Source organism: Bufo gargarizans, chromosome 9, assembly GCF_014858855.1.
Source record: "Bufo gargarizans isolate SCDJY-AF-19 chromosome 9, ASM1485885v1, whole genome shotgun sequence".
Classification (NCBI taxonomy): domain Eukaryota; kingdom Metazoa; phylum Chordata; class Amphibia; order Anura; family Bufonidae; genus Bufo; species Bufo gargarizans.
Genome location: NC_058088.1, coordinates 174,999,287 through 175,025,169, shown reverse-complemented (window position 1 = coordinate 175,025,169; position 25,883 = coordinate 174,999,287). Strand labels below are relative to the sequence as shown.

The 25,883-nt window shown below is 43.9% G+C and overlaps 1 protein-coding gene across 1 annotated transcript in view; it reads left to right on the top strand.

Moving 5' to 3' along the window:
* The window catches only part of SLC6A8 (solute carrier family 6 member 8), a 52,196-nt gene extending 26,690 nt beyond the window's left edge, over nt 1-25,506 (top strand). The window contains exons 5-13 of the mRNA XM_044306174.1: nt 8,646-8,780; nt 10,925-11,028; nt 14,374-14,498; nt 14,616-14,728; nt 16,476-16,613; nt 17,244-17,346; nt 19,997-20,097; nt 21,265-21,435; nt 23,461-25,506. Coding sequence (XP_044162109.1) covers nt 8,646-8,780; nt 10,925-11,028; nt 14,374-14,498; nt 14,616-14,728; nt 16,476-16,613; nt 17,244-17,346; nt 19,997-20,097; nt 21,265-21,435; nt 23,461-23,598 — 1,128 coding nt within the window. The 3' untranslated portion in view covers nt 23,599-25,506. The remainder of the gene's footprint in view (nt 1-8,645; nt 8,781-10,924; nt 11,029-14,373; nt 14,499-14,615; nt 14,729-16,475; nt 16,614-17,243; nt 17,347-19,996; nt 20,098-21,264; nt 21,436-23,460) is intronic.
* The last annotated feature ends 377 nt before the right edge of the window (nt 25,507-25,883 follow it).

The following is a 25,883-nucleotide window of genomic DNA, read 5'->3' as shown; positions in this document are numbered from 1 at the left end:
TTACACCAGGGTGACTCGCGGGCCCTGCGGTTCTTGTTTCAGTCAATACTGTTGGCACCATACCACCCTGGCAGTTGCTAATAGCAGGCTATTGACACAAACATATACTGTGCAGAGCTGAGGAATTAACCCATGCATGATAAAAAAATAAAATAAAAAATGATTACATAAAAATATAAAAAATTCCGCTCTTCCATCTGATAACTCAGGAGTGGAGCCACAAACCTGCTAAACAAAGGACAGGCCTTTTTCTCAGGGCCTTTTGTTGTTCATGGCTCTTCATAATTGACTGCATTGTTAGCACTGGCAGGCAGCATGTCAGGGGTTACCAGTGAGCATGCCCTGTCTGTGGACTGCACTGTGTAAATCAAGATGAATGGAAATTTCCACTCCCTGGTGTACAGAAAAATCTTGGAATTGCACTTCCCTTATCATCCTTGCTATGTAGGTGCATGGAATCGGTTGGATACGTTCCAAACTGAAATCCTTCATTTACAGCTTGGCTGATGATAATAATTGGTAATATTTTCTATCGGGATATCTACAAATCAGATTTTATTGGGGGTGAACTTAAGTTTTTGCACAACCTGAAGCCCCTGGGCCCCAAGGACCTATCTCTAACGGGCCACCACCTACATTGCACCATGGATAGTCCTAACATCTTCTTGTGTGGAGACATCGCTCCTCTGAAGCCCCTGATGTCACGTCTCGCATAAACGGCATCTAGATGTGGAGATAAAGGGGCACTACTGTCTCTTTAAGTCTGTGAAGAAGGTAGACGGGCCCAAGAATTGCTCAGCAACGGTCAAACAATGAGCAGGAATGAATGAGAAGAATGTGTTTGCCCTTGAATTATCACTGTTGGCCTCTACTGATCCAGTCATCCGTCCCTTCCCTCTCAGAGAGACTTTGGTGGTGGCACAGAGCATGTCCTGGGACCAGCAGGTGGTTCGAATAGGGATTCCAGTGTCAATTTCTAGCCTAATCCAAAGATTTTGCAATGGAGCTAACGAATAGCTGAGACTGACCGAGATTTCTATAGTAGAGAAAGCAATGTGTACCCAGATCTGTAGTGGAAAATAACTTCCATCAAGAAAGCAGCACTAGATCTTAAAGACCTACAGCGGCCAGAGATAGTTTAAGTTGTCCCTCAAAAACATATACTAGGCTACTTGGAGTTAACAAGTAAAATAAAAAATATATCTGGTGCCTCATGTTGGACTGAAATATCATGGGCAGCCAAGGGTATAGCTATAAGGGGTGCAGTTTCACCCACACCTTGGCACCTGAGGAGAGCTAAAGGCCTATCTGGCTCATGAGAAGATGCTATTATTATTATTATAAATGGCACATGGTCAGGTTAAAAAAAATTGCATTGAGGCTCAAGAGCTCCAAGTTATGCTCATCCAGCAGAAGAAATTAGTCTTCAGGCCTCCATTTTACAACTTTGCAGAACATGTCCCTTTATATTACACCAAACATCAATAGATACTAGCCATTTGATGAGAGCCAGCTCTAGATGGAGTTGTCTTTTACTGGAAAAGTTAGAACCAGGGCCCAGCTTGTCATCCTTACATTTGAGCTGCCCTATTGGTTTTTTTTACATAGTAACCTTGTCTATACTAAAGCTTACAACTGGTAGGAGATAGGGTCTACCAAAGATATTTTTGAGTTCTGTGATATATGGCAACACTTATGGGGTATTGATGAACTAATTTGTATAGCATGCCATTCCAGCAGGGTTGGACTAACCCACCAGAGTACCAAAGGATCCTCCGGTGGGCCCCAAAGGTCCAGAAAGAATATCCCATTTGGAGATTCCTTAGGAGCCAATCTCTTTCCACTAGGGTATATTCCTTTGCTTCAAAACCTATTAGACTTTATTATTGATATAGGGGTTGGTCCTTAAGAATAATTTCATCTGGTGGGCCCAAGGAACCTCAGCTCAACACTGCATTTTAGTTTTACCATTCTGACCGATGAGCCTGTCAGGAACCTTGACCTGACTTTATGGATACTTCAAACTGTTAAAGAGGTTCCCCGTCTTGGACAATCCCTATTTGTTAGAAGGCTCCTTTGACAATAAGCTGATCACAATGTTCTCCAGCTCAGATGCCCAGTGATCAGCTGTAATCTATGGGTAAACCAGGCAGAATGTGCTAATTTTCCCTGTAGCACCACCAGAAGGAGAAATTAAGCATTACACAGTGCTCAACAGGTCAGTTCCCCTGACCGAGAGCCACTTTGTCACTTCACTCCTCACCACCCAAGAAATTAGAACATGGAACAGGGCTCTCCACTCGTCCGATCTAACACAAAAAATTTCAAGACAAGTCATTTTAATTTCTCATCATGGTACTTGTCATGGCTTGGACCTTTTAACACATATTTGAGATGTGTGGGCTAAGCTGAGGGAATATGACCTTGGCTTATGATATGAAAAAGTTGGATTTATCAATGAAAGCCATGACTGGACAAGAATGACGGATCTGATAACCTCAATGTTATCACCCTTCACAATTCTCAAAGACTCTTTGTTGCCGTACTCCTTATTCAGCGCCTACAATGTCCTGCCAGTGGAAAAAGTCACATGCTTGGGACTCATGCACCAACTAAGAAGGTGGGTTGTATCTCCCACTTACAAACACATGGGGTCATTTTTCAAACTGGGGTAAAGTAGAACTGGCTTAGTTTCTCATAGCAGCCAATCAGATTCCACCTTTCATTTTCAAAAGGAGATTTCAAAAATGAAAGGTGGAATCTGATTGGTTGCTATGTGCAACTAAGCCAGTTCTACTTTACACCAGTTTGATAAATTACCCCCAACAGTGCTTATGTAGAGAGCAAACTGAACTGTTTTAAGCAAGAGGGTGCAGAACTGGTCCCGTAGTCATGAAAGGATATGGAGGAGCAAACAAGAACCAGGTTCTTTTGTCCTGGGTGGCAAATCCCGGCACCACAATGGGAGGCCAAGTTTGACCAGTGATATGAAGCCCCTCTTTTTTTTGTATGCCACTCGCCTCAGAGGTAGAAAAGGACAATGTGGTTGGAAAGCTTCTTCATTGTACACTTGGAAGGTGACCACTAACCAGGGTCAGACTGTCCCACCAGATTACCAGAGTATCCTCCGGTGGGCCTAAGCTCTGACCTTTAATAAAACAGGGACCTTAAAGTCCTATATACACAGAGGGTGGGCCCTCAGAATAATTTCCTCTGGTGGGCCCAAGAGACTTCAGTCCAAAACTGCCACTGATTAAAATCTCCCAACAGGTCTGAATCATGGGGTCAATAGGATAAATTGCAGCATTTCTGAGGAAATATACATGGTCAATATCAAGCCACGTGTCTGGCATTGGCTCCAGAAGGCATCATGTGTCCAGATTAGGATATAGACATCAAGGACAAGAACTTTACCCTCTGTAAATCATCTTCTAAAGGTTCCTAATTACTGTAGGCAATTTACAAGTAATTAAAATCTATAAATGAGATTGTTCTCCAGACTCGTTGACACTGATGCTTAAGTTGTATCCTCTGATGGGAGAGAAGATCTTGTAATGAATTGTTCTTCACCAATTCACTAATGGTCTCCTAATAAGGACATTTCAATTTTTAACAAGCTTCTCTTTTGCACTTCTTATAAGCCAACTGGTCACAGTACCATCTAAGTGACCTGATATTCCACACAACTCATGTTTTTCACCTCATGAATACTTGTAGCTCCTTCAGACAGATTATTTTCTCATGCCATTGTCAATGGGCATCTTGACGAATTCCACCTAGGCTAATTATTAATGAACTGAGATGTAATTATCCACCATTTTGAAGGATGGTCTTGATTAGTCAGTGACTTTTGTGTGGAACATCTTAGGGGTTGGTGATTTACTAGATGTTTTAAATCATTAGTAAATTGGCTATACTATTACATTCATGGGCTTTCAGGTGGTTGTTCACCCCTGGTGGCCTTTTCAGGCAGAATCCCCCAGCCTGCAGTAGCCACGTGGCCCACATTAAAACAGATGTTGACAACAGGAGACCCAAGGAAGTTAAGGAGCTGGAACCCAGCAACAAGACCAGATAAATATGATTCCCTCTACAGATCTGGCCACATTAAGGTCTGTCCAAAAGGCCATTAGGGGTGAACAACCCCTTTAAGGCTGCAGAGATCAGATGTATTCCAAAATAGATCATTATTATCATTATTCTAACATAAGTAGATACTAGCATTTTAAATAATAAATAGCACGTGGTAGGTGAGGGTCCCAGTTACACGTTTTGGGTAAGGGTCCAGGAGCTTCAAAGCTCATCACACTTCAACCCACTGAACTATTCTCTCCTTTGGACTGGAAATCTGTTGCTGGGACGCCCATCAATCAGCTGGAGTCTGTAATGGATACATGTAGGGATGAGCGAATTTCATGTTATGAAAATTCGTTTGCGCTTCGTTTGGTGGTAAAAGCAAAATTGTGTTATGGATTCTGTTACCACGGACCATAACGCAATTCTATGACTGAATACATGACGGCATGCCTTTAGAGGCATTCCGTTATTCATTCCATCATAATAGAAGTCTATGGGCTGCATAGCAGATCCGTCCCGTTTCCGTTTTCCAGAGAGGACTCCGCTTCATAATGGAAATGGGACGGATCCGTTATGCAGGCTGTATACTGCTAATGAATAACGGAATGCCTCTAAAGGCATTCCGTCATAGAATTGCGTTATGGTCCGTGGTAACGGAATCCATAATGCAATTCTGCTTTTACCACCAAACGAAGCACAAACGAATTTCAAAATATGAAATTCGCTCATCGTTAATTACAAGTGTTGAACTGTCCTGCAGCGCCCCCACAGGGAAAATAAAGCGTTACACAGATCCTCTTGAAATCAATGGTCTGTCCATGTAATGAATGAACGTGTCCTCTGCACAGGTTTTGAAGGAAGGACCCGCGCCATTAATTCTCTAATATGGTCATGAAAAATGCGTCTTCTAAGGAAGATGACAAAGGGAAAATGATGAAACATGGCCGATACAATGCCTATAACTAGCTCATGATTAAACTGCATTACTGGCCATTATGTCACCAGGATTAGAACTGGATGAATGTCCGTAACTCAGGAAGATTTCCGTCTTATGCCGAGTGGTGTTTTATCCTTCAGAGGCCGCCGCCTCATGTCATCAGCGGTATTATATTGTAACCAGACTACAGGCAGCTGAATGAGATTGGCCATCTAATACCTCCTCTTGACAGACTGGCCATTTAGTAGACAGCCTCCATTCAGCTCTGAGGAGTGACCTTCCTCTGAATGAGACTGCTTCCCCTGATCCATTGTGACAGAAGATTATCACTTAATGCGTAGCGCGGTCTCCAGCTATGTGACAGTCCGTAAATACGAATGATGTCCTCTTTAAAAGTGTCCTTCTCAAATGAGTTCTCCTTAAAGGGGCTGTCCAATCAAAAAAAATAATATGAAAATCAGACATCATATGGATCCAGAGATCTTCTCTTTCAATTGCTCTGCTAGATTTATTTAAAGAAGGCAGCTCACGGGGGCTTGGCCATTCTCTTGGGGTGTGACCTTTCTGCTATAGCTCTCTCCCTATCATAGCTTATGGGGTTTGGCCTTTTTGCTGCAGCTCTCTCCTTATCACAGCTCAGTTGGCGTATCCTTTCTACTATAGCTCTCTCCCTATCACAACTCAGGGGCATGTCCTTTCTTCTACAGCTCTTTCCCTATCACAGCTCCGGGGGCATGTCCTTTCTGCCGAAGCTCTCTCACTATCACAGCTACAGGGTGTGTCATTTCTGCTGCATCTCTCTCCCTATCACAGTCCAGGACGTGTGCCTTTCTGCTGCAGTTCTGTCCTTATCACAGCTCAGGAGGTGTGTCCTTTCTGCTGCAGCTCTTTCCCTACCACAGCTCAGGAGGTGTGCCTTTCTGATGCAGCTCTCTCCCTATCACAGCTCAGCAGGTGTGTCCTTTCTGCTACAGCCCTCTCCCTATTACAGCTTAGGGGTGTGTCTTCTTTGACCGAGCTATCTCTATCACAGCTCAGGGGCGTGTCTTTTCTGCTACAGCTCTCACCCTACAACAGCTCAGGAGGCGTGTCCTTTCTTCTGCAGCTCTCTCCCCCCATAACAGCTCAGAGGGCTTGTCCTTTCTACTGCAGATCTCTCCCTGTAACTGTCACAGCTTTCTAACAGTAGATACGGCTGGCGGGAGTCTAAGGACGGAACTGAGCATGTGCGACCACCTCAGTAGCGGACGTTCACGTTTCTATACAGATTAAACACCAGAGGGGGCGCCATTATGATGACGTTTTTGAGCATTTTTGTTCCAAAAGTAACTTGTTTTTCACTGTGAAGTATATTTTAAAAAAAAAACATTTAATGGTGGCACAACCCCTTTAAATGCATCCAATACAAATCCACATCTAATACATATATCTTGGACTAGTTTTATATGTAATGACGCCCAGACATCGATGCTCATATGAATTCCAGTCTGAATGGACAGGGCCCGATGTGGGTTGTGGGCACTGAGTAAAGGGCAGCAGCTGCGTCATGTGATCACGGTCTTGTCTGAAGGATCTCTATGGGGAACCACTGACTCACAGCCAGGCGCTACATACTGTAACACTGATTTGAGTAAGACATGGTTGAAGAATCCTTAAAGGGCTACTAACCCTAAAAACCTATCTTCTCAGCGCTTACTGGAAGCTGGCCGCAGAGAAACTCACGCCATGCAATCAGAAAAGTTTAAATTGTTGGCGGGTCACTCAGTCAGCAGGAACAGTCGGATGGCGCCAGGTGCAATACCTTCTATAATGTGCAAATAATACCGTCATATGGTGCTAAGGGTGCATTCACATCACCGTTTTGTTTTCCGTTCTTCTGATCCGTCAGAAGAACAGAAACTTTAAAAAAAAAACAAAAAAAAAACAACCGCTATTTTGAGCATCAGTTATGATCAGTTTGCAGTTTTTATCAGTTTTAGGCTTTGTTCACATCACACAGAGCAGCCTGCCGGATCCTCTACTTCACACTTCAGTTATTTGGTCAGTCAGAACTGAGGCCTTAGACGGGAGAAAAAGTCCTGCGAGGAGTACCTTGTCTTCTGTCTAAAATAACAAACTTACAAAAACTGATCATGACTGATGCTCAAAATAATGGATCCATTTTATTTTTTTCTGTTTTTCTGATGGCTCAGAAGAACGGAAAACAAAACGGTAACGTGAATGCACCCTTAGGTGCCCAGGCCGTCAGGGTGAGTGGTGACCGTGCAGGCAGACCCTGACTTCATCATGGCTTGCATGGATTATTATTAGAGATGAGCGAAGTTTTGAATTTTGAGTGTGATGAAACTGAGTGTGATGAAACTGAGTGTGATGACGTCACCGCGCAGTCTGCTCCTCTCTTGAGTGGAAAAGACCTGCGCTGAGTGTGATGATGTCACTGCACAGTCTGCTTCTCTCTTGAGTAGAAAAGACCTGCGCTGAGTGTGATGACGTCACCGCGCAGTCTGCTCCTCTCTTGAGTGGAAAAGACCTGCGCTGAGTGTGATGACGTAACTGCGCAGTCTGCTTCTCTCTTGAGTAGAAAAGACCTGCGCTGAGTGTGATGACGTCACCGCGCAGTCTGCTCCTCTCTTGTGTGGAAAAGGCCTGCGCTGAGTTTTATGACGTCACTGCACAGTCTGCTTCTCTCTTGAGTAGAAAAGACCTGCACTGAGTGTGATGACGTCACTGCGCAGTCTGCTCCTCTCTTGAGTGGAAAAGACCTGCGCTGAGTGTGATGATGTCACTGCACAGTCTGCTTCTCTCTTGAGTAGAAAAGACCTGCGCTGAGTGTGATGACGTCACCGCGCAGTCTGCTCCTCTCTTGAGTGGAAAAGACCTGCGCTGAGTGTGATGACGTAACTGCGCAGTCTGCTTCTCTCTTGAGTAGAAAAGACCTGCGCTGAGTGTGATGACGTCACCGCGCAGTCTGCTCCTCTCTTGTGTGGAAAAGGCCTGCGCTGAGTTTTATGACGTCACTGCACAGTCTGCTTCTCTCTTGAGTAGAAAAGACCTGCACTGAGTGTGATGACGTCACCGCGCAGTCCGCTCCTCTCTTGAGTGGAAAAGACCTGCGCTGAGCGTGATGACGTCACTGCGCAGTCCGCTCCTCTCTTGAGTGGAAAAGGCCTGCGCTGAGTGTGATGACGTAACTGCACAGTCCGCTCCTCTCTTGAGTGGAAAAGGCCTGCGCTGAGCGCGATGACTTCACCGGGAAGTCCGCTCCTCTCTTGAGTGGAAAATGCCTGCACTGAGCGCGATGACGTCACCGAGAAGTCCGCTCCTCTCAAGTGGAAAAGGCCTGCGTTGAGCGCGATGACGTCACCACGCTCAGTGCAGGTCTTTTCCACTCACGAGAGGAGCGGACTGCACGGTGAGTTTTTTTTCCCCTGCTCTTTTGCTCTTTATAAGACCACTCCAGTCGCCATTTTAGGAAAAATTACCACGTAGCGCGAGGAAATTCGGCTTTGAAATTTTCCTAAAATCCGGACCGAGTTCCACTTCACTAGTTATTATATATCTTATATATGCCGTGTATGTACAGCAGATATGTGACTATGTATCTTCACCCTTGTCTTCTCTGTTCCTACAGATTGTCTACTTCACGGCCACGTTCCCGTACGTCGTCTTGCTCATCCTCCTTGTTCGCGGTGCCATGCTGCCAGGTGCTACCGAGGGCATCATATACTACCTTAAGCCCGACTGGTCTAAGCTTGGCTCTGCCCAGGTAAAATGAAGGAAGAACTGAGCTCTCTGGTTTACACATTTCCTAGCAGAGTTCCTCCATAATGCGGCTGCTGCCGCTGACAAAGAGCTTTTATCCGGTCTCCGGGGGAAGAGTCTTCATCTTGGCAGCACTTGCTGCCGTGAAGTTTTATGTCTCTGCAGAATCTCATCATCAACAGATTCTTCTAAATCATTAAGAATCTGTGGTTAAACTTAAAACAAAATGCCTTTGGTTTAAATGTTCACCCAGCGGCCATTAGTTTGGCTCGCTGAGCAGGAACATATATGGACCCGTCTCCTGCGGAAGAACAGTCAATACAGGTTCGAGACCTTAAGATGCTTCCTCTACTACGTCACAAAATATGGTTTAAAGGGGTATTCTCGTCTGGGACCTGCTCCCTCAAAGTGAAAGAGAGCACACTGCGCATGCGCCGTGGGCTCCCCATTCATTGCTATGAGAGCTCTGAAGATAGCCGCCTCTCCATTGACCGATATGGGACTGCTGGAAATAGCCGAGCCAGCGCTTGCCTATTTTCGGAAGGTGAATGGAGGATGACCACGCATGCGCGGCTGTTCTCTGTTCACTTCGGTGGTCCCAGACGTGAGACCCCCTCCCCCATCCCATAGGACATTAATGGCATAGCCTAGCGATAGGCCATCAATGTTCCGGGTGGGAATACCCCTTTAAATCAGTATTCCCCAACCTGGGGCTCTACAGCGCAGGTTGGGGGATACTGACTGAGAGCGAACCTATGAAAAGTCAATCACGGAGCGTCTGTTCTTCTGTTATTCCTCCTTGAACTGTATGACCACAGTACATTGATAACTGGGATCTATCATTGAACGGGTTGAGTCGCTATATGCTTTGACACAATCCAACCAGCTCAGAAGCAGGCGAGGTAAGTAATCCCAGCTGTTGTGGAACTATAACTCCCAGCATGCTCCATTCACTGTTATGGGGGGCTCTGAGAACATTCAACCAAGTATTCCTGCTGGGAGTTGTAGTTTTACAAACAGCTGGAAAGCCGGAGGATACTGATCCCTGTTGTAGGGATACTCCCAAATAACAGGAGGAATGGTAGCACCCACTGGTCAATATATTCATGCATTTCCAGGAGGAATAACAGAGGGACAGCGCCATGAACAGTTCTAAGAAAAGATTATTAGGAAATACAAAGCAATTACCTTCTATCCATCAAGTGAATGTGAGCAGCACTGTAGTAACCATGCGGAACCACACTGGTACCTGGTTCTGGTGCCGCACAGCTGATCGGTAGGGGGCGCCGGGATCTGATTTTGATGACCTATCCTAAGGATAGGTTATCAATAGTCAAATGTTTCAGAGCCCCTTTAATGACTGTATAATGAAATACTTTCAGATACACTTTGTCTTTCCAGATCTCTGCTTGCTGTCAGTACAGAGACAAATGTATAAGCAAAGGGTTTAGACCGAAGTGCTCTCAGAGGATTGCACAGACCACTCACAATTGTGCCAAACTCTGCACTGCGAAGAGGACTAGGGATACTCTTTATATAAACAATAATGGTTCCATTCGCTGACAGCAAACAGAGATTGTGCAAATGGTGAACAAATAAAAACAGATGGGGGATGGCTTGCTACAGCGTTACAGCATTCGCTTCTGTTGTGACAAGCTATGAAGCTGGATGTGATCAAAATTAATTTTTTAATGTCTATTCGCTGACAGCAAGCAGAAGTCTTGGAAATAATGAATTTTTATTTATTTATTTTTAAATCGCATCCAATGTGTTGGCAAATCTTGTGTGACAAATGGGTGAAGCCACCCGCCATGCTAAGTGACAGCATATCCATGGAGCTAGGATGTGCCATTACTTACCGATTTGTGGGTCCTGGCTGCGGAGACCCTTACCGATCCTGAGAATGAAGGAGCAGCTCAGCAGCGCTAATGGCCACCCACAGTTCCATTCACTTGAATTGGGCTCTGCTGAAGTTCCCAGTACTTCGGGTGGCCCGGAGCATCAACGTGTCAGGATCAAACAAGTTCCTTCATTCTCCTGATCCGTCCCAGAGGTCGGATGTGCCTTTAGTATGTTCTGAACATGTTACCGCTAAGGTCACGGGACACACGTGTGCTTTATAACGTGTCACCCTTCTCATTGTCACAGGTGTGGATTGATGCCGGGACACAGATCTTCTTCTCCTATGCCATAGGACTCGGAGCCCTGACAGCGCTGGGCAGCTATAATCGCTTTAACAATGACTGTTACAAGTAAGGAAGCTTTTCCATACATGTAAACCGTAATCACGGGCGACCAATCAGGTCCCTTATTTAAAGGGTTAATCCAGATTATTGTAAAAAAAAAAATCATATAAACATCATATAGTATGTAACAACCTATTTCCAACGAACTTAGAACCAGCCCTGTACCTCACATGGAACCAGAGATCTCCTCATTTATTGCTCCAATTTCTCTCTACATTTATTTCAAGCTGGCAGCTCAGGGGGTGTGACATTTCTAGGGGATGTGTCCCTTCTGCTGTAGCTCTCTCCCTATCACAGATCAGGAGGCATGTCCTTTCTGCTGCAGCTCTCTCCCTATCACAGCTCACGAGGTGTGTCCTTTCTGCTGCAGCTCTCTCCCTATCACAGCTCAGAGGGCATGTCCTTTCTGCTGCAGCTCTCTCCCTATCACAGCTCAGGAGGTGTGTCCTTTCTGCTGAGGTGTGTCCTTTCTGCTGCAGCTCTCTCCCTATCACAGCTTAGAAGGTGTCTCCTTTCTGCTGCAGCTCTCTCCCTACTGCAGCTCAGGAAGTGTGCCTTTTCTGCTGCAGCTCTTTCCCTATTGCAGCTCAGAGGTGTGTCCTTTTCGCTGCAAGTCTCTCCCTATCGCAGCTCAGGAGGTGTTTTCTTTCTGCTTCAGCTCTCTCCCTCTCACAGCTCAGGAAGTGTGTCCAGTTCAGGGTGTGTGTCCTTTCTGCTGCAGCTCTATCCCTATCATAGCTCAGGGGTTCTGTGCCCTTTCTGCTGCAGCTCTGTCCCTATTGCAGCTCAGAAATTGTGTATTTTCTGCTGAAGCTCTTTCCCTATTGCAGCTCAGGAGGTGTGTCCTTTCTGCTGCAGCTCTCTCCCAGTCACAGCTCAGGAGGGTTAGTCCCACAGGATAGATGATTAGTATCTGATGGGTGGGGGTCTGACCGCTGAGACCCCAACCTATCCTAAGTGAATGGAGCGATGGAAAAAAAAAAATGAAAGAAATCCATTCGCTGACAGCAAGCAGAGATCTTGAACATCAAATTGCTTGAAAACATACATTACAGTAGGTTTCTATCACAGTATTCTCAAGGGGAGCTTTATGAAAACGATCTACATTAAAGACCCATGGCAACCAATCACAGCGTAGCTTCCTTTTTGTATTCTGCTCTTGGAAAATGAAAGCTGCACTGTGATTGGTTGCTATGAGCAACAAAGGCAGCTTTTATATATCTGCCCCAAAATGGCTGCCAGGGAGCTAAAAACCGGCCTAGAAACCTCTAATGTATGGTCACTGTAGGATAGACAAACAAGTCCAGTCTATGTATTGCTTTCCGCTGCCAGCTCTGCTTGTTTTGGGGCCAGGAATATATTTTTCCACCTCCATAGTTTCATGCCTTTAATGGGCAGCATTCATTTCCTGTGTACTGTGTGGGTAGAGGATCGGCACATAGAGTACTGAATGGAAGGCGCTCACGGGGGTAAAGTGTTTGTCCTGTCCCCCGCCAAGTGAGAGGCATTTGTGACAAACACTCATCCACTATCCCAACTAGTACCCAGGGAAAAGCTGAGCCAAGCGCAATCAGACCGTCTATAAACTCGACATTGTTGTCAGTGAATGAAAGCATTTTTGTTTAGATTCTGAGGCTGGAGACCTGACCTGCTCTATTCTCATGACTTTATGTTATACCATTCCTCTATTATTCCTACTAGATGTTTATGAATGAATTGCCAGCAGTCTGCAGTAAAGGTCCTGCAGGGTGTTACCACTTGGGAAGGGGGGTGTCCCTGCAGAGTCTGACACTGGCATCACTGATTGGATGGTGTCAGACTGTGCAGGGACACCCCCCAACTGGTAACTCTCAAATGGACCTTCGTTGCAGACCGCAGGCAATTTATTTATAACTTCTAGTAGGCATATCAGAGGAATGGCACAGAGCAGAGTCATAAGGAATAGATGCTATAGAATTATTATTACATGGGGAATGCAAGTGGTGACTAAAAAAGATATGTCAGGAGAGGCGACAGGTCCTCTTCATGACCCTCACCTATTGGGAGAGCAGGGGGTCCTGTGACACCCCCCTTCCCATGCCATCTGTTGTACCTATAGAATTCAATGGAACTTGCACACAGTCCTATCTGCTGAGGTCTATGGCTAGGAAGAGACCAGCACTGCAATATTCAAAATGAAACATGATGGTTGAGAGGCCCCGGATTTTACACAGGGGCATCCGACTGACAATTATTATTTTTTCTACTCACTGACAGCAAACAGAGATCTTGAAAATGATGATGAAGTTAAACATGCATTTTATTAGTTAAAAGGTTGCAGAATCCTGTTCTGCCCTGATGTTGGCCATGGACTAAGAGATCAAAAAAAATCTTCAATCCAGACTAGTAATGTTAAAAGTTTTTTTTGTTAGTAGGGTTCCCCCCTGAGCATAGGGCGTCCCACCCTATTTCTCTCCAAAGGGCAACCACCGGCTAAATAAAGAAGTACCCTGTGGCATTAAGATTAATGCAATGACCTGCCTGGCCCTACAGAGTCAGAGAAACTTTTTGTAGCCATGTTCCCCTTGGTTCCTAACATGGTATCTGAAAGTGAGTTTTCTAAATTGGGCGACCCCCTTGAAGGGAGAACCTATGGGGGTGGGTCAACAGAATTAGGTAAAACCTTGTCCATGGTAACATAACATCCCAATGCTTAGGTAGGGTCAGAAACTTATGATGAGGGCCACTTTAACTAAACAGGATCAAGCGTCTGGGGTCACACAGTGAGATCGATGGCCGTACACAACAGCTGCAGAAAGGAGAAACCTCGGAGTTGAGGTTAGAATGACATGACAGCTGCCTGTGTGTAATATAGATGGATGGGCCGGACGGCGGTGTCCATGAGGGGCGAGCATGGTTCCTGTGGAATAATCAGTCCCCACCTTAATTCACAGGAGTCATTCTTAGCTCAACAACTGATACCCTATGTATTTCAAGGGCTGATGTCACTGATTCAAGCTATACATAGGTCTCGAAGGTCTAATTTTCTGTCAGAATTTCCTCCCAAGAAACAGGGGAAAGGAACTATTACATTCAACAAGCTGTTAAAGTGATGAAATGGAGGCAGCCATTTTGAGAATGTCTTAAAAAAAAAAAAACTCCATGTATAGAAGGGAGATTACACTAGGGCATAACTTGAAGCCCCTGAGATATCTGGAACAGGGCCCTCCATCCACCAATTAATGGGTCAACTTTATCAGGCAGGTGGTGGTCAGGGCATTCAGGGTTGAGGGAACTCACACAAGTGTCGTAAGGAGCTTGAAAAAGTCACAGGAACATTTGCCTTCTAATCAGCTATGTCTTTCTCCTCAGAGATGCCTTCATCCTCGCACTAATTAATAGTGGGACCAGTTTCTTCGCTGGCTTTGTGGTCTTCTCCATTCTTGGGTTTATGGCAAATGAGCAGGGCGTGGACATTTCCAAAGTGGCTGAATCAGGTAAGCACCTTCTGAAGAACACTCTTTGTGAGGACTTTTTTTTTTCATGCCTGGATTTATCTAATTTCTTATAGTACTGCACATGGTCTTGACAATAAATGTGTTTTCTATACTCAGGGCCGGGGCTGGCATTTATTGCGTATCCTCGGGCAGTGAGTCTGATGCCGGTGGCACCTGTCTGGTCTGCTCTATTCTTCTTTATGCTGCTTCTCCTTGGCTTGGACAGTCAGGTAAATGTCCTTTTTATACATTATTTTATGGATTGGTCAGTGGAAGTATTACTGTGGCTATTGTAATTTCATATAGGATTATTAAGTTCTACGTTCAAACCTACCAGCCATGGGTCATATGTAGGCCTATGAGGAGGATCAAAATAAGGGATCCCTAATACCATGTTATAGTTTATATCTTCATGTGGACACAGAAGTGAATACAAAGAAGAGGCAAGACAACTTGATAGCCCCTATATAAAAAAGATGGAACATCTTAGACATACATTTATTTGTAAGAATAATTGCCTCAATGATGAGCTGATCACAAGGTCCACCACTGTTGGGATCTCCAGCGATCAAGGTGAACTTTGTGGTGGAAGCCGGCATTAGGTGTTCAATTCCCCTACAGCCCCACCACAGGGGAAATTAAGCATTACACAGTTCTTATTGAAATCAATAGGCTGTCCATGTAATGTATGAACATGCCAGGTCCAGGGACACTGTCACCTGGATTTCACTTACTGAGCTATTACCATCACCACATCAGTCGCCACGATTTACATTAAAATATACTAGTATTACAGCCCTTTGTCTAGAAAATAGATGTTAATCATATGTTAATTACCACGATAAGGAGCCCAAGGGGCTTTCCCTCCGGCCGTTGGAGCCCAGCAGCGCCCATTATCTCGGAGCCCAGCACCACCCCACTGCTAATTTATTCACTGCTCATCGCCGGCGTAATGTGTTTGTTGCGGCCGAAATCTCGCGCATGCGACGTGGATACACATGTCAGCGCCAGCGCAGTGTACTGGCATCGGCCTCACAATACAAAGTGCGCATGCGCCAGCTGCGCTCGACCCGGAAATGCGCGAGATTTCGGGCGCAACAAACACATTACGTCGGCGATGAGCAGTGAATAAGGGTACTTTCACACTAGCGTTTTTGTTTTCCGCTATTGAGTTCCGTCACAGGAGCTCAATACCGGAAAAGAACTGATCAGTTTTATCCTAATGCATTCTGAATGGAGAGCAATCCGTTCAGGATGCATCAGTTCAGTCCCTATTACGTTTTTTGGGACGGAAAAATACTGCAGCATGCTGCAGTTTTCTCTCCAGCCCCAAAAATACGGAATGTCGGATCCGGCATTAATTTACATTAAAGTGTATTAGTGCCGGCATTAAGTGTCCTGGCAAAACGGATCAGGCTTTCCGGTCTGCACATGCGCAGACCTTTAAAAATGCAAAAAAAAAAAAAATGAATACCGGATCCGTTTTTCCGGATGACACCGAAGAGACGGATCCGGTATTTCAATGTATTTGTCAGACGGATACGTCTGACAAATGCCATCAGTTTGTGTCCGGATTGCCGGATCCGGCAGGCAGTTCCTGCGACGGAACTGCCTGCCGGAATCCTCTGCCGCAAATGTGAATGTACTCTTAATTAGCAGTGGGGCGGTGCTGGGCTCCGAAGTAATGGGCACGGCTGATGTTAATAGCTCAGTAAGTGAAATCCAGGTGACGGTGCCCCTCTAAAGACGCTCTTCGTAGCCACTATATATTTAGGCTAATAAATAACGCTCTAAATGGAGAACTTCAAACATCACTAGTTGGGCATTTGGAAATAAGTTTAGTATTTTACAGATATATTATCTATCCATATGACTTTTCACTAATACCATAACCATCAGATGTGAGATGTAGAAAGTCTCAGGAACTAGGACATACTGCATATAATGTCACCTGGTCACTATTATATCGTATTACAGTTTGTAGGTGTGGAAGGTTTCATTACTGCCATCCTGGACCTGCTTCCGGCGCGCTATTATTTCCGATTCCAACGAGAAGTAGCCGTGGCCATTTTCTGCGTGGTCATGTTCCTCATTGACCTCTCCATGTTGACGGAGGTATGACTTCCTATTATTTTTCCATATATGATTATAAACCTTACGGTAGCTTTTTGGTGCAGTCCGTATATCGTTACATATTTTTTATATCACACTTGTTTTATGGAGCATATAAAAAAAAAACTGTCATTGTCCTACATGAGGTCAGTATGAATACCGCTACACATCACTTCCGAGAAAAAGGAGCAGATTTCGTAATCCATGTTTTGAATGTCATCAAGTATTAGCACAGGATCAGGATACCTAATGTTGCATTTGGAACAATAACCCTTTTTGTTGCTATGGTCTGACTTTGGCTGGAGCATCTTTTATTATTTGCATTGCTTACATATAAACAGGGTGTACCATGGAAGGCTGAAAATACCAACTGCCTAACTGGCCCAACCATAATACAACCATACTGTAGTATCTTTCCACACCCATGCAGATCTAGTGAACCAAATCTAGGGTTCTATGGTGAATGGAGCTAAGGTGCAGTACCAGACACATCCTGCGGACAGTTGTGGCGCTGTTTCAGGAAGAAAGCAGCCATGTTTTTCTGATTGTATACAACCCCTTTAAGATCAAATCATTGTAGAGCTGAATAGTTAGATGTGACCTAACATTCGATGTATTTGTTTGTCTTCCCAGGGTGGAATGTATGTCTTCCAACTGTTTGACTATTACTCTGCTAGTGGAATGACTCTCCTATGGCAGACTTTTTGGCAGTGTGTGGTCATTGCCTGGGTTTATGGTAAGTCAGTGGGCAAACTGCAAAACAGAACATGATTTATGTAATAGTTCCTCCGGCAACACATGAGAGCTGGAAGTTCTTGGGTCATCTATGTGGGTATGGGGCACCAGGTCTCAGGTAATACTACAACCTATCATGGCCATTGGGGAGATATAATTGGAATCTCCTGGCTCAGCTGTATGGTTGAGTAAATATGACAATCGCACTCCAATTTCAATGCAGAAAGGTAGTTCTTTTATTAGAATAGGCAACTTCACAATATGATGTGACGTTTCGGTCCAAACGTGACCTTTATCAAGCACAGGTTGCCAGGTGGAGAAGCGGATAGTGAGCAGAAAAGTTAGGTGGAAAACCTCACCCCAGAAAAGCAGCTTCTCTGGGGTGAAGTTTTCCACCTATCTTTTCTGCTCACTATCCGCTTCTCCACCTGGCAACCTATTTACTCAACTTTGTCTGGCCGGGAGGTCACGACAACCTGCACCCTATCACACAGAAAACTAGAGTGCCGCGCCTTTCTCAAAAAAATCATCTGTATGGTTGTGGGGCACCAGGACTTGGTTGATACTACAACCTGACCTGGTCATTGAGGAGAGATATAGCTTGAAGCTTTTGGTCTATCTATGTGGTTGTGGGGCACCAGGGTTTTAATGATATGACAACCTATCATGGTCATATGGCTGAGACATAGTTTGAAGCCCCTGGTTTATGTCTTCGGTTGTGATGCACTAGGACACAGGTGATACTATATCCTATCATAGCTATTAGGCAGTGTCATAGGTTGAAACTTCTGGTTCATCTATGTAGACATGTGGCACCAGAGCTCGGGTCATACTACAACCTATGCCCGACCTCTAGCTACACTCCTGACTCCCATTAATCTTCTGTTCACTAATGGTGTAGTGTTTGTAAATGCATTGCTGCTCAGTTCACACTGTCAATGGGGAAGGAGAATGAGGCCAACCATTATTGCGTCCTCAAGGGCCTCAAAGAATCCTTAGAGCTTCCTCTGTGTTAAATACAACCTTGGCTTACCCACTATAGTCAATTGACCAAATCTGGACCAAAGCAGAAATTATATTTCACTGTCACCTAAAATTAATTTATCATCTTCGTGGCCAATACCTTTCTTTGCATTGGGGCCCAGAAGCTTCAAGTTCAGCATTCAAATGCTGAAAAGGCATGCTGGAGATTTCAGTTCCCCGGCTCTCTGTGAGGTTTTGTCTGTATTTCAGATGGATTAATAGACCAATTCTATTTCCAGTGAGTCCTACCCATAATTCTCCAGTCACTTCAGAGGCAGATGCAGGAGCTGGAGCGTGAACGGCTGTTGGCTGTCATCCAAAGCATGCGCCTCTACACCAAAACTCTGTCTTAATATAGCTCTGTCCTTGGGATTTGCTGAGCTGCATACATGTCACAGAGCATCTCCTAGACTGCTTTCATATTGCCTCACTGTTCACACTTGCTGCAGCATATCTGATGCACAGAGAAAGGGCTCGTCTAATATGTTGGCTGGCAGTTTTACCTCTTATTACTGATAGAACGATGGTTTGAAGGGATTCTCTAAAAATACAAACATATAGATCGAATGACAGAGCATTAGACAGGATGAAGCTATATGCTATATTGCAGAGAGTTCATCTTGAGTACACTCATGGGGGTGGGGGGTTGTTTGCTCTTAGTGAAGGCACCAGCCAAGCTATATATCCATAAACATAAGCGCTACCATCACAAACACCTTCAAAGGTACCACTTGTATGACCACCACCATCACAACCCATAGCACAACCACCACCACTATCACAATTAGTATTACAACCACCACCAATTACCACCATCATGACCACCATCACAATTACCACCACTAACTATCATGGCCACCATAAGAATTAGCATTATAACCAACACCATCACAACAACCACCAAATACCATCATCATGACCACCATCACAATTACCACCACAACCACCACAATCATAGCCACCATAACGATTAGCATTACAACCACCAAGAATAATCATCATCATGATAACCATCACAATTAACACCACAACCACCACAATCATGGCCACCATAACAAGTAGCATTACAACCAACATCATCACAACCACCACCAATTACCACCATGACAATTAGCATTGCAACCAACACCGTCACAACTAACACCAATTATCATCATCCTGAACACCACAACCACTAACACCAATTATCACTATCATGACCACCATGACAATTGCCACCACAATCATGGCCACCATAACAATTAGCATTACAACCACCACCAATTACCACCATGGCCACCATAACAATTAGCATTACAACCACCACCAATTACCACCATGACCACCATAACAATTAGCATTGCAACCAACACCGTCACAACTAACACCAATTATCATCATCATGAACACCACCATCACTACCACAATTAGAATTACAACTAACACTATCATGACCAAAACCAACAATTACCATCATCACAACAACAACCACGAATTACTACTATCATGAACACCCTCACAACTACCACCATCACACCATTATAACCAACAGCATCACAACCACCACCATCTCATACATTCAAATGTTGCTAAAAATGGAGGACATTGATCTGCCAGTATTGATCTTTTCATTCATTTCATGTAATCAGGTGCTGATAGATTCATGGATGACATTGCCCGTATGATTGGATATCGTCCTTTCCCTTGGATGAAATGGTGCTGGTCTGTGATCACACCCTTCGTGTGCATGGTAAGATTACTTCCATTAAAATTTTGTTAAGACCTTTGTAACGAATGTTCCTGGATTACATCTTTAACACTCATGCTTTGTTCTAACTACATCAATATAACTATAGTTTCTCCATGGGCTTCTTCTTTAAAATAGAAAAAGGGTAATGAGTGGGTGATGTTGGGCGCATCTTGAGCCCTCAGGAAAGTCCACCTATGCAATTAGCCTATTCCACATGGTGTTTCCAAGTAGCTGAGACATGGGAAAGATATTTATGATGGGCTTTTGATTTGAAACTTTAATCCAAGCTAAACAAGCCTTTGCCACATGATCACTTACCAGTTCTACAGCCAGAGGGTCCCTTACCTACAAATAAAAAAAAGTGTACTAAAAAACTGAAAAAAAAACAATTATTATATCATAGGAAACATTATAACCTGCGGTTTTACTATTAAACCTCATCACATTCCATGGTTTCTACCTCTACCACCAGTAAACCTATAACCCTCTTGAAGATGCAGCTCATACTTGGATTAGTTAAACGGACTCTGTCAGCAGATTTGACCATGCTGCTGACAGCAGTAGGAGAGCAGGACAAACCTACCTTTTCTGAACATACAAATGGTATGTTTGTCCTGCTCTCCCCTGTCCCTACCTAGGGCTGTCAGCAGTTTGGCATGGTCAAAACTGCTGACAGAGTCCAAAGATCCCCTGGGCAACTTTTAACGTTTGAGGACATTCCACACTATTTTGGTCTTCATCTGATAATACCTTTAAATGTGGTCACCAACCTGTGGCTCCTTCAATATTGCTAAACTACAGCTTCCAGCATGCGGCTGTCAGGGCATTCTGGAAGTCATAGTTTCACAACAGCTGGAGAACCCTGGTTAGACACCACTGCTTTATCATGAAGCTAAAGACAGCTGCTTCATACCACTTGATCAGATCCTGAACAAAGAAACCTATCATAACCCGCAGCTGTCCAAGCACAGAATAGGCCTAGTGATTTCCACGAATGTTTTCATACAACATTGACTCATGTGCCTTCTTCTTTCTTGCACAATTTATTGTGTAGGCTCCTAGAACAGCAATAAAAATAAAAGTTGTGAACTAATTTCTAAAGTCTTTGTTTTCTTGAAGAACCTATGCCCAGAACTCATAATCACTGACCTGCTTTCTACTACACAGGCCATATTTATCTTTAACCTAGTGAACTACAAGCCTCTGACGTACAATAAGACCTACATATACCCATGGTGGGGTGAAGCAATCGGCTGGTGCTTTGCTATGGCTTCTATGCTGTGTGTTCCTGTGACCTTCCTTTACAAATTCACAAGTGCCAAGGGGACACTGAAAGAAGTAAGTGCAATGGCTTCTACATGAATTTGAGATATAACTGTTTAGCCATAGTTCATAGACTGGCCCTCCAAAGAAAAGGAGGATGTTCCAGTTGCTTCATAGTTGGATGTGATAATGGTCCCTAGCAACAAAAGGGGCCCATGAGATCCAGCAGAGTTTACAATGCAATGAAAGGGGGCATGCAGCTGTTTTGTAAAGCTGAATGGTGGTCCTTCAGTTTCATCTTCTCATCTCGACATCAGAATGTCTGGATTCCTGGATAGTTTCAGCACAGTAGATTAAACTCTGGCCACTAGAGGAAAGGCAAATTTGCTGAACTAACAATATAGAATGAGGACACAGATCCACCTAAAACTTCAGGATCTGACCAGGATCTTTATCGCTTGGCCAGAGTGTAGAGTAGTTTTAAAGAGTCAACTACCTAAAATTTAACTTTTAATCAAGAATCAGCTAAAAGATACACATATATGATCCCTCACTTGGGGATTGATAGACAAACAGAAGACATACACAGAAAAAATAGAGCCATGTTAAGGACCAGGTCAAGGAGGGCCAATCTCATGATATGGTGGGGCCAGACACACATGGGTCACTAAATGTATCCCTGTGATGTCCCTGTGTTATTCTCAGCCCGGAGATGATCTCTGATGGTGGGAACACTCCGTCCCCGTGCCTAACCTAATTGTCCTTGGAAAGCCCTAATCTCAGAGAAAGACCCATATGGATGTCCGGGTCCTGAGATATCCGCTATACAAACAAGTAATGTCCTGAAGATCAACTAGAATGGATAAGTACCTTATCATTATCAATGGTCCTTCTATGTGATGTTAGTTGTTCTGTTTTAATTCAGACAGTGCGGTGCCGCATGGAGGTGCCCCAGTTATTTTGGTTTTTCTTTATTTTTGTTGGTCTGACCATTTATATAGATTAAGTCCTGGTGCGGTCACTGTTTTGAAAAACCAGTTGCCATTTGATCTACAAGGCAACTTATTTTCTATACATTGTGTGTTTATCATAACCTATCATAATGTTACTGGTCTCCTGATGAACCATATAGTTGAGGGGAAACGCGTCGAGACCCTGTTTCAGAGCGCCACTTTTTAGGCATCTGTATAAGTTGTGACTCTGTTTTTTTCATCCAGATATCTTTCTGGATTGTCCGATAGGACATTACTTGTTTGTATAGCGGATATCTCAGGACCCGGACATCCATATGGGTCTTTCTCTGAGATTAGGGCTTTCCAAGGACAATTAGGTTAGGCACGGGGATGGAGTGTTCCCACCATCAGGGATCATCTCCGGGCTGAGAATAACACAGGGACATCACAGGGATACATTTAGTGACCCATGTGTGTCTGGCCCCACCATATCATGAGATTGGCCCTCCTTGACCTGGTCCTTAACATGGCTCTATTTTTTCTGTGTATGTCTTCTGTTTGTCTATCAATCCCCAAGTGAGGGATCATATATGTGTATCTTTTAGCTGATTCTTGATTAAAAGTTAAATTTTAGGTAGTTGACTTCTGTGATAGTGTTCGTAATTACAACTACCAATTCAGTATTTACATAGGTTTAAAACCCCTAGTTTTAAAGAGTGTCTCTTGCTATGTAGGACCTGTCCAGTCTTATAATATTACACAGGCAACCTATTGATTAAATGGGTACTGTGTAATGCTTAATTCCACCTATGATGGTGTTGCAAAAAAAATTTTTTAATCGAACACTAAAAGTGGCCAGACACTATGAATGTTGGCAAAACCCACCAATTTCGTTGGGACTGTCTGACCATCCAAAGAGTTTGTTGGTGCACCGAAAACATGCTCAGTTATTTTGTTTTCAAGGGAGGTAGGCTACTGCCAGATACCTCTGGCAGTGGCCTATTCCATCCTTCCTAGTGAGAATACATGCACTCTCAGGTGACCCAAGAGTGCATGTTCATGTGGGGGTCAGAGAATTAAAGATGTAATAGTCTTCAAGTCTATACCTCACAATGTATCTAACCACCTTCTTGATATTTATTGACAGCGTTGGCGTAGTCTGACTGAACCCGTCTGGGGAGCGCATCATTTAGAGTATATGGCACCAGATCCAGATGTCAAGAGCTTGACGAGCTTGAGCCCTGCGTCAGATAGTAAGGTCATCATCTTCGAGAGTGTTATGTGAAGTGAACATCTACCACCTGCGATCCTCTGAGGTTTTACTCCTGTCCTAAACTCCATCTTCCGTCAATGACCCGCGATGATAGAAACAGACACTAAAGTCCTACTCCCAATGCAAACATCTCCGCCCAATGATGAATCATCAAGTTGTGAAATGATTATTCTGCATTGGTGGAGGAAATGTGAAGAATTTGCCGCAAGGGTGGCTCTACTGCCTTCTAGATATGGCCCATTTCAAGAAAGATCTGAAAATATTCTTCTGTTAATGTAATCCTACCAATTTGTGTCATGGAATACCAGGAAAGTTTTGGCTATGGAAAGACTTTTTGATGTTTCTAATTAGAAAGCATGAGGAGGCCAAAAAAGTGGACAGGTTGTTGAGATCTTCCAAACCAACGTTATTATGATGGCCCACCCCTGACAACTACTTCTGTCCAGTGGGCTGCTAGTCTTTTAGTTCTCTCAGCACCTTCTAACTACTGTATCTAATGGTATTTCAAGTGTGAATTAATGGTAGAATCTCACCAACCTGGACTAGAACCTTCAGCCTTACTAAGGGTGATGTAGAAGGCTTTGAAGAATCTCATCGTAATAGCCAAACACATAGAACAGATACCATTGGGTAATTCCAGATTTAAGGGGGGGGTTTGCCAAAAGCTTTTTGGATATCAAAACAAATCTCATTCTTCCTTTGCTACCAGGAACACTCAGCCCGAAATATCCATCAAAAGAAATACCAGGGCAGGCGCCCATCATGCAATGCGGCACATCGTATGCCAGTGTAAATAATACCGGTGTTTGGAAGGATTGCTGTGACCGCGTGGTGTCAGCAATCCACACAAAGCAAGACAGGTATTATTAACCCCTTAGGAAATCAGCATTACATCCCGTTCATGCACCCTCTGAAGTAAAGCGGGTTGAGGTGTCCAGGTCGTTTCACTTGCATCACTGCAGACAACAGCAAATGCTGTATTTGCACTTTTTCTTGTTTTTTTGTTGTTATTTTTTATCAGTATATTTGTACATGCATGTTGTGTGTACAGGTGACCCCCGAGAAAGCCACCGGTATTAACAGACATGTGAAAATACTAAAATCGCTGCTTATTTAAGTACCCGTCCCTGCTTAGAAGGGAGATCTCTGCTGCTACCGGCACTGCTGTGGCCGACGTCCATTTAGTGCCTCTAGGAAGAGTGAAACCTATGCATCAACCAATGCAATCATCATGAAGCTTTGGAATATATATAGTTTTTTTATTTTTTATTTAGAGAACGTGAAAGCAATGTGGGCTAAAAAAAACGCATCAAAGACCAGTTAGGTCTGAACGGGAACATAAACTGAAAGCTTAATACATCCCTTTAACACAAGCTCGCATATCTTCACGTCCTGTGGTGAAGATACATTTAAGACATTTTTAACCTCACGCAATTAAAAATTTGATGCACTAAAGCCGCATGCTCGTCAACAGTCCCAGTTTGTGGGCGGGGTTATGCTTAATTCGGCAGCATTATGGGGTCTCCTTAGGTTGAACAGAGGTGGGCCTTAATATGCAATTTGGAATGGAAAGATTGGTAAGTGTGCAGCAGGGTCAGTACCGTAGGCCATGGTGTATCATAGGAAATCTCTCAAATCTCCGATATTCCCAGAAAACTTGAATTCTAAGATTTAATCTGATATTTTCAGATAAAATATCAGTAACGGACTGGAATGATATGCGCTTCCCATCCCAGCATGCTTAGCAGCAGAATTACTATGCTCAAGAGCTTTTTAAACAAAAGAAAAAAAATCCAAATTTCTAATTTTGTAATAAATATTTTTGTGCCGCAAAAATGCAATTTTTATTTTATTTTTTTGTGATTACAGATGTATAGAGATGAAGTTTTTATGACAAAAGTGTAAAAAGAGCTATATTTTGAGACTTTGTAAAAAGGGAAGAAGAATGATAGTGATTTCTTGTGTTTTTTCGCCGTTTGTGGTGATTCTAATGTACTTCTCAGTCATGTAAAGGGGGATTTGGTACATGTGGTGGAGAAGAGGTAGTCACACATAGGACTCACTTTTGTTGACTATAGCAACGAATCAGAATTCAGCTTACATCTCCTAAGCTGCACTGTGGAAAAAGTTGCACTGTGATTGGCTGCTATGGTCAACAATGTCAGTTTTTAATGTCAGGCCCATTGTGCCCAGCTGTGCCAACATGATTGGTCCTTTTATGAGGCATCCTATATGTTTCAGTGGATATTATGTTACCCCTAGCAACCATCAAAGTACAGCTATTTCAAATTATGTAA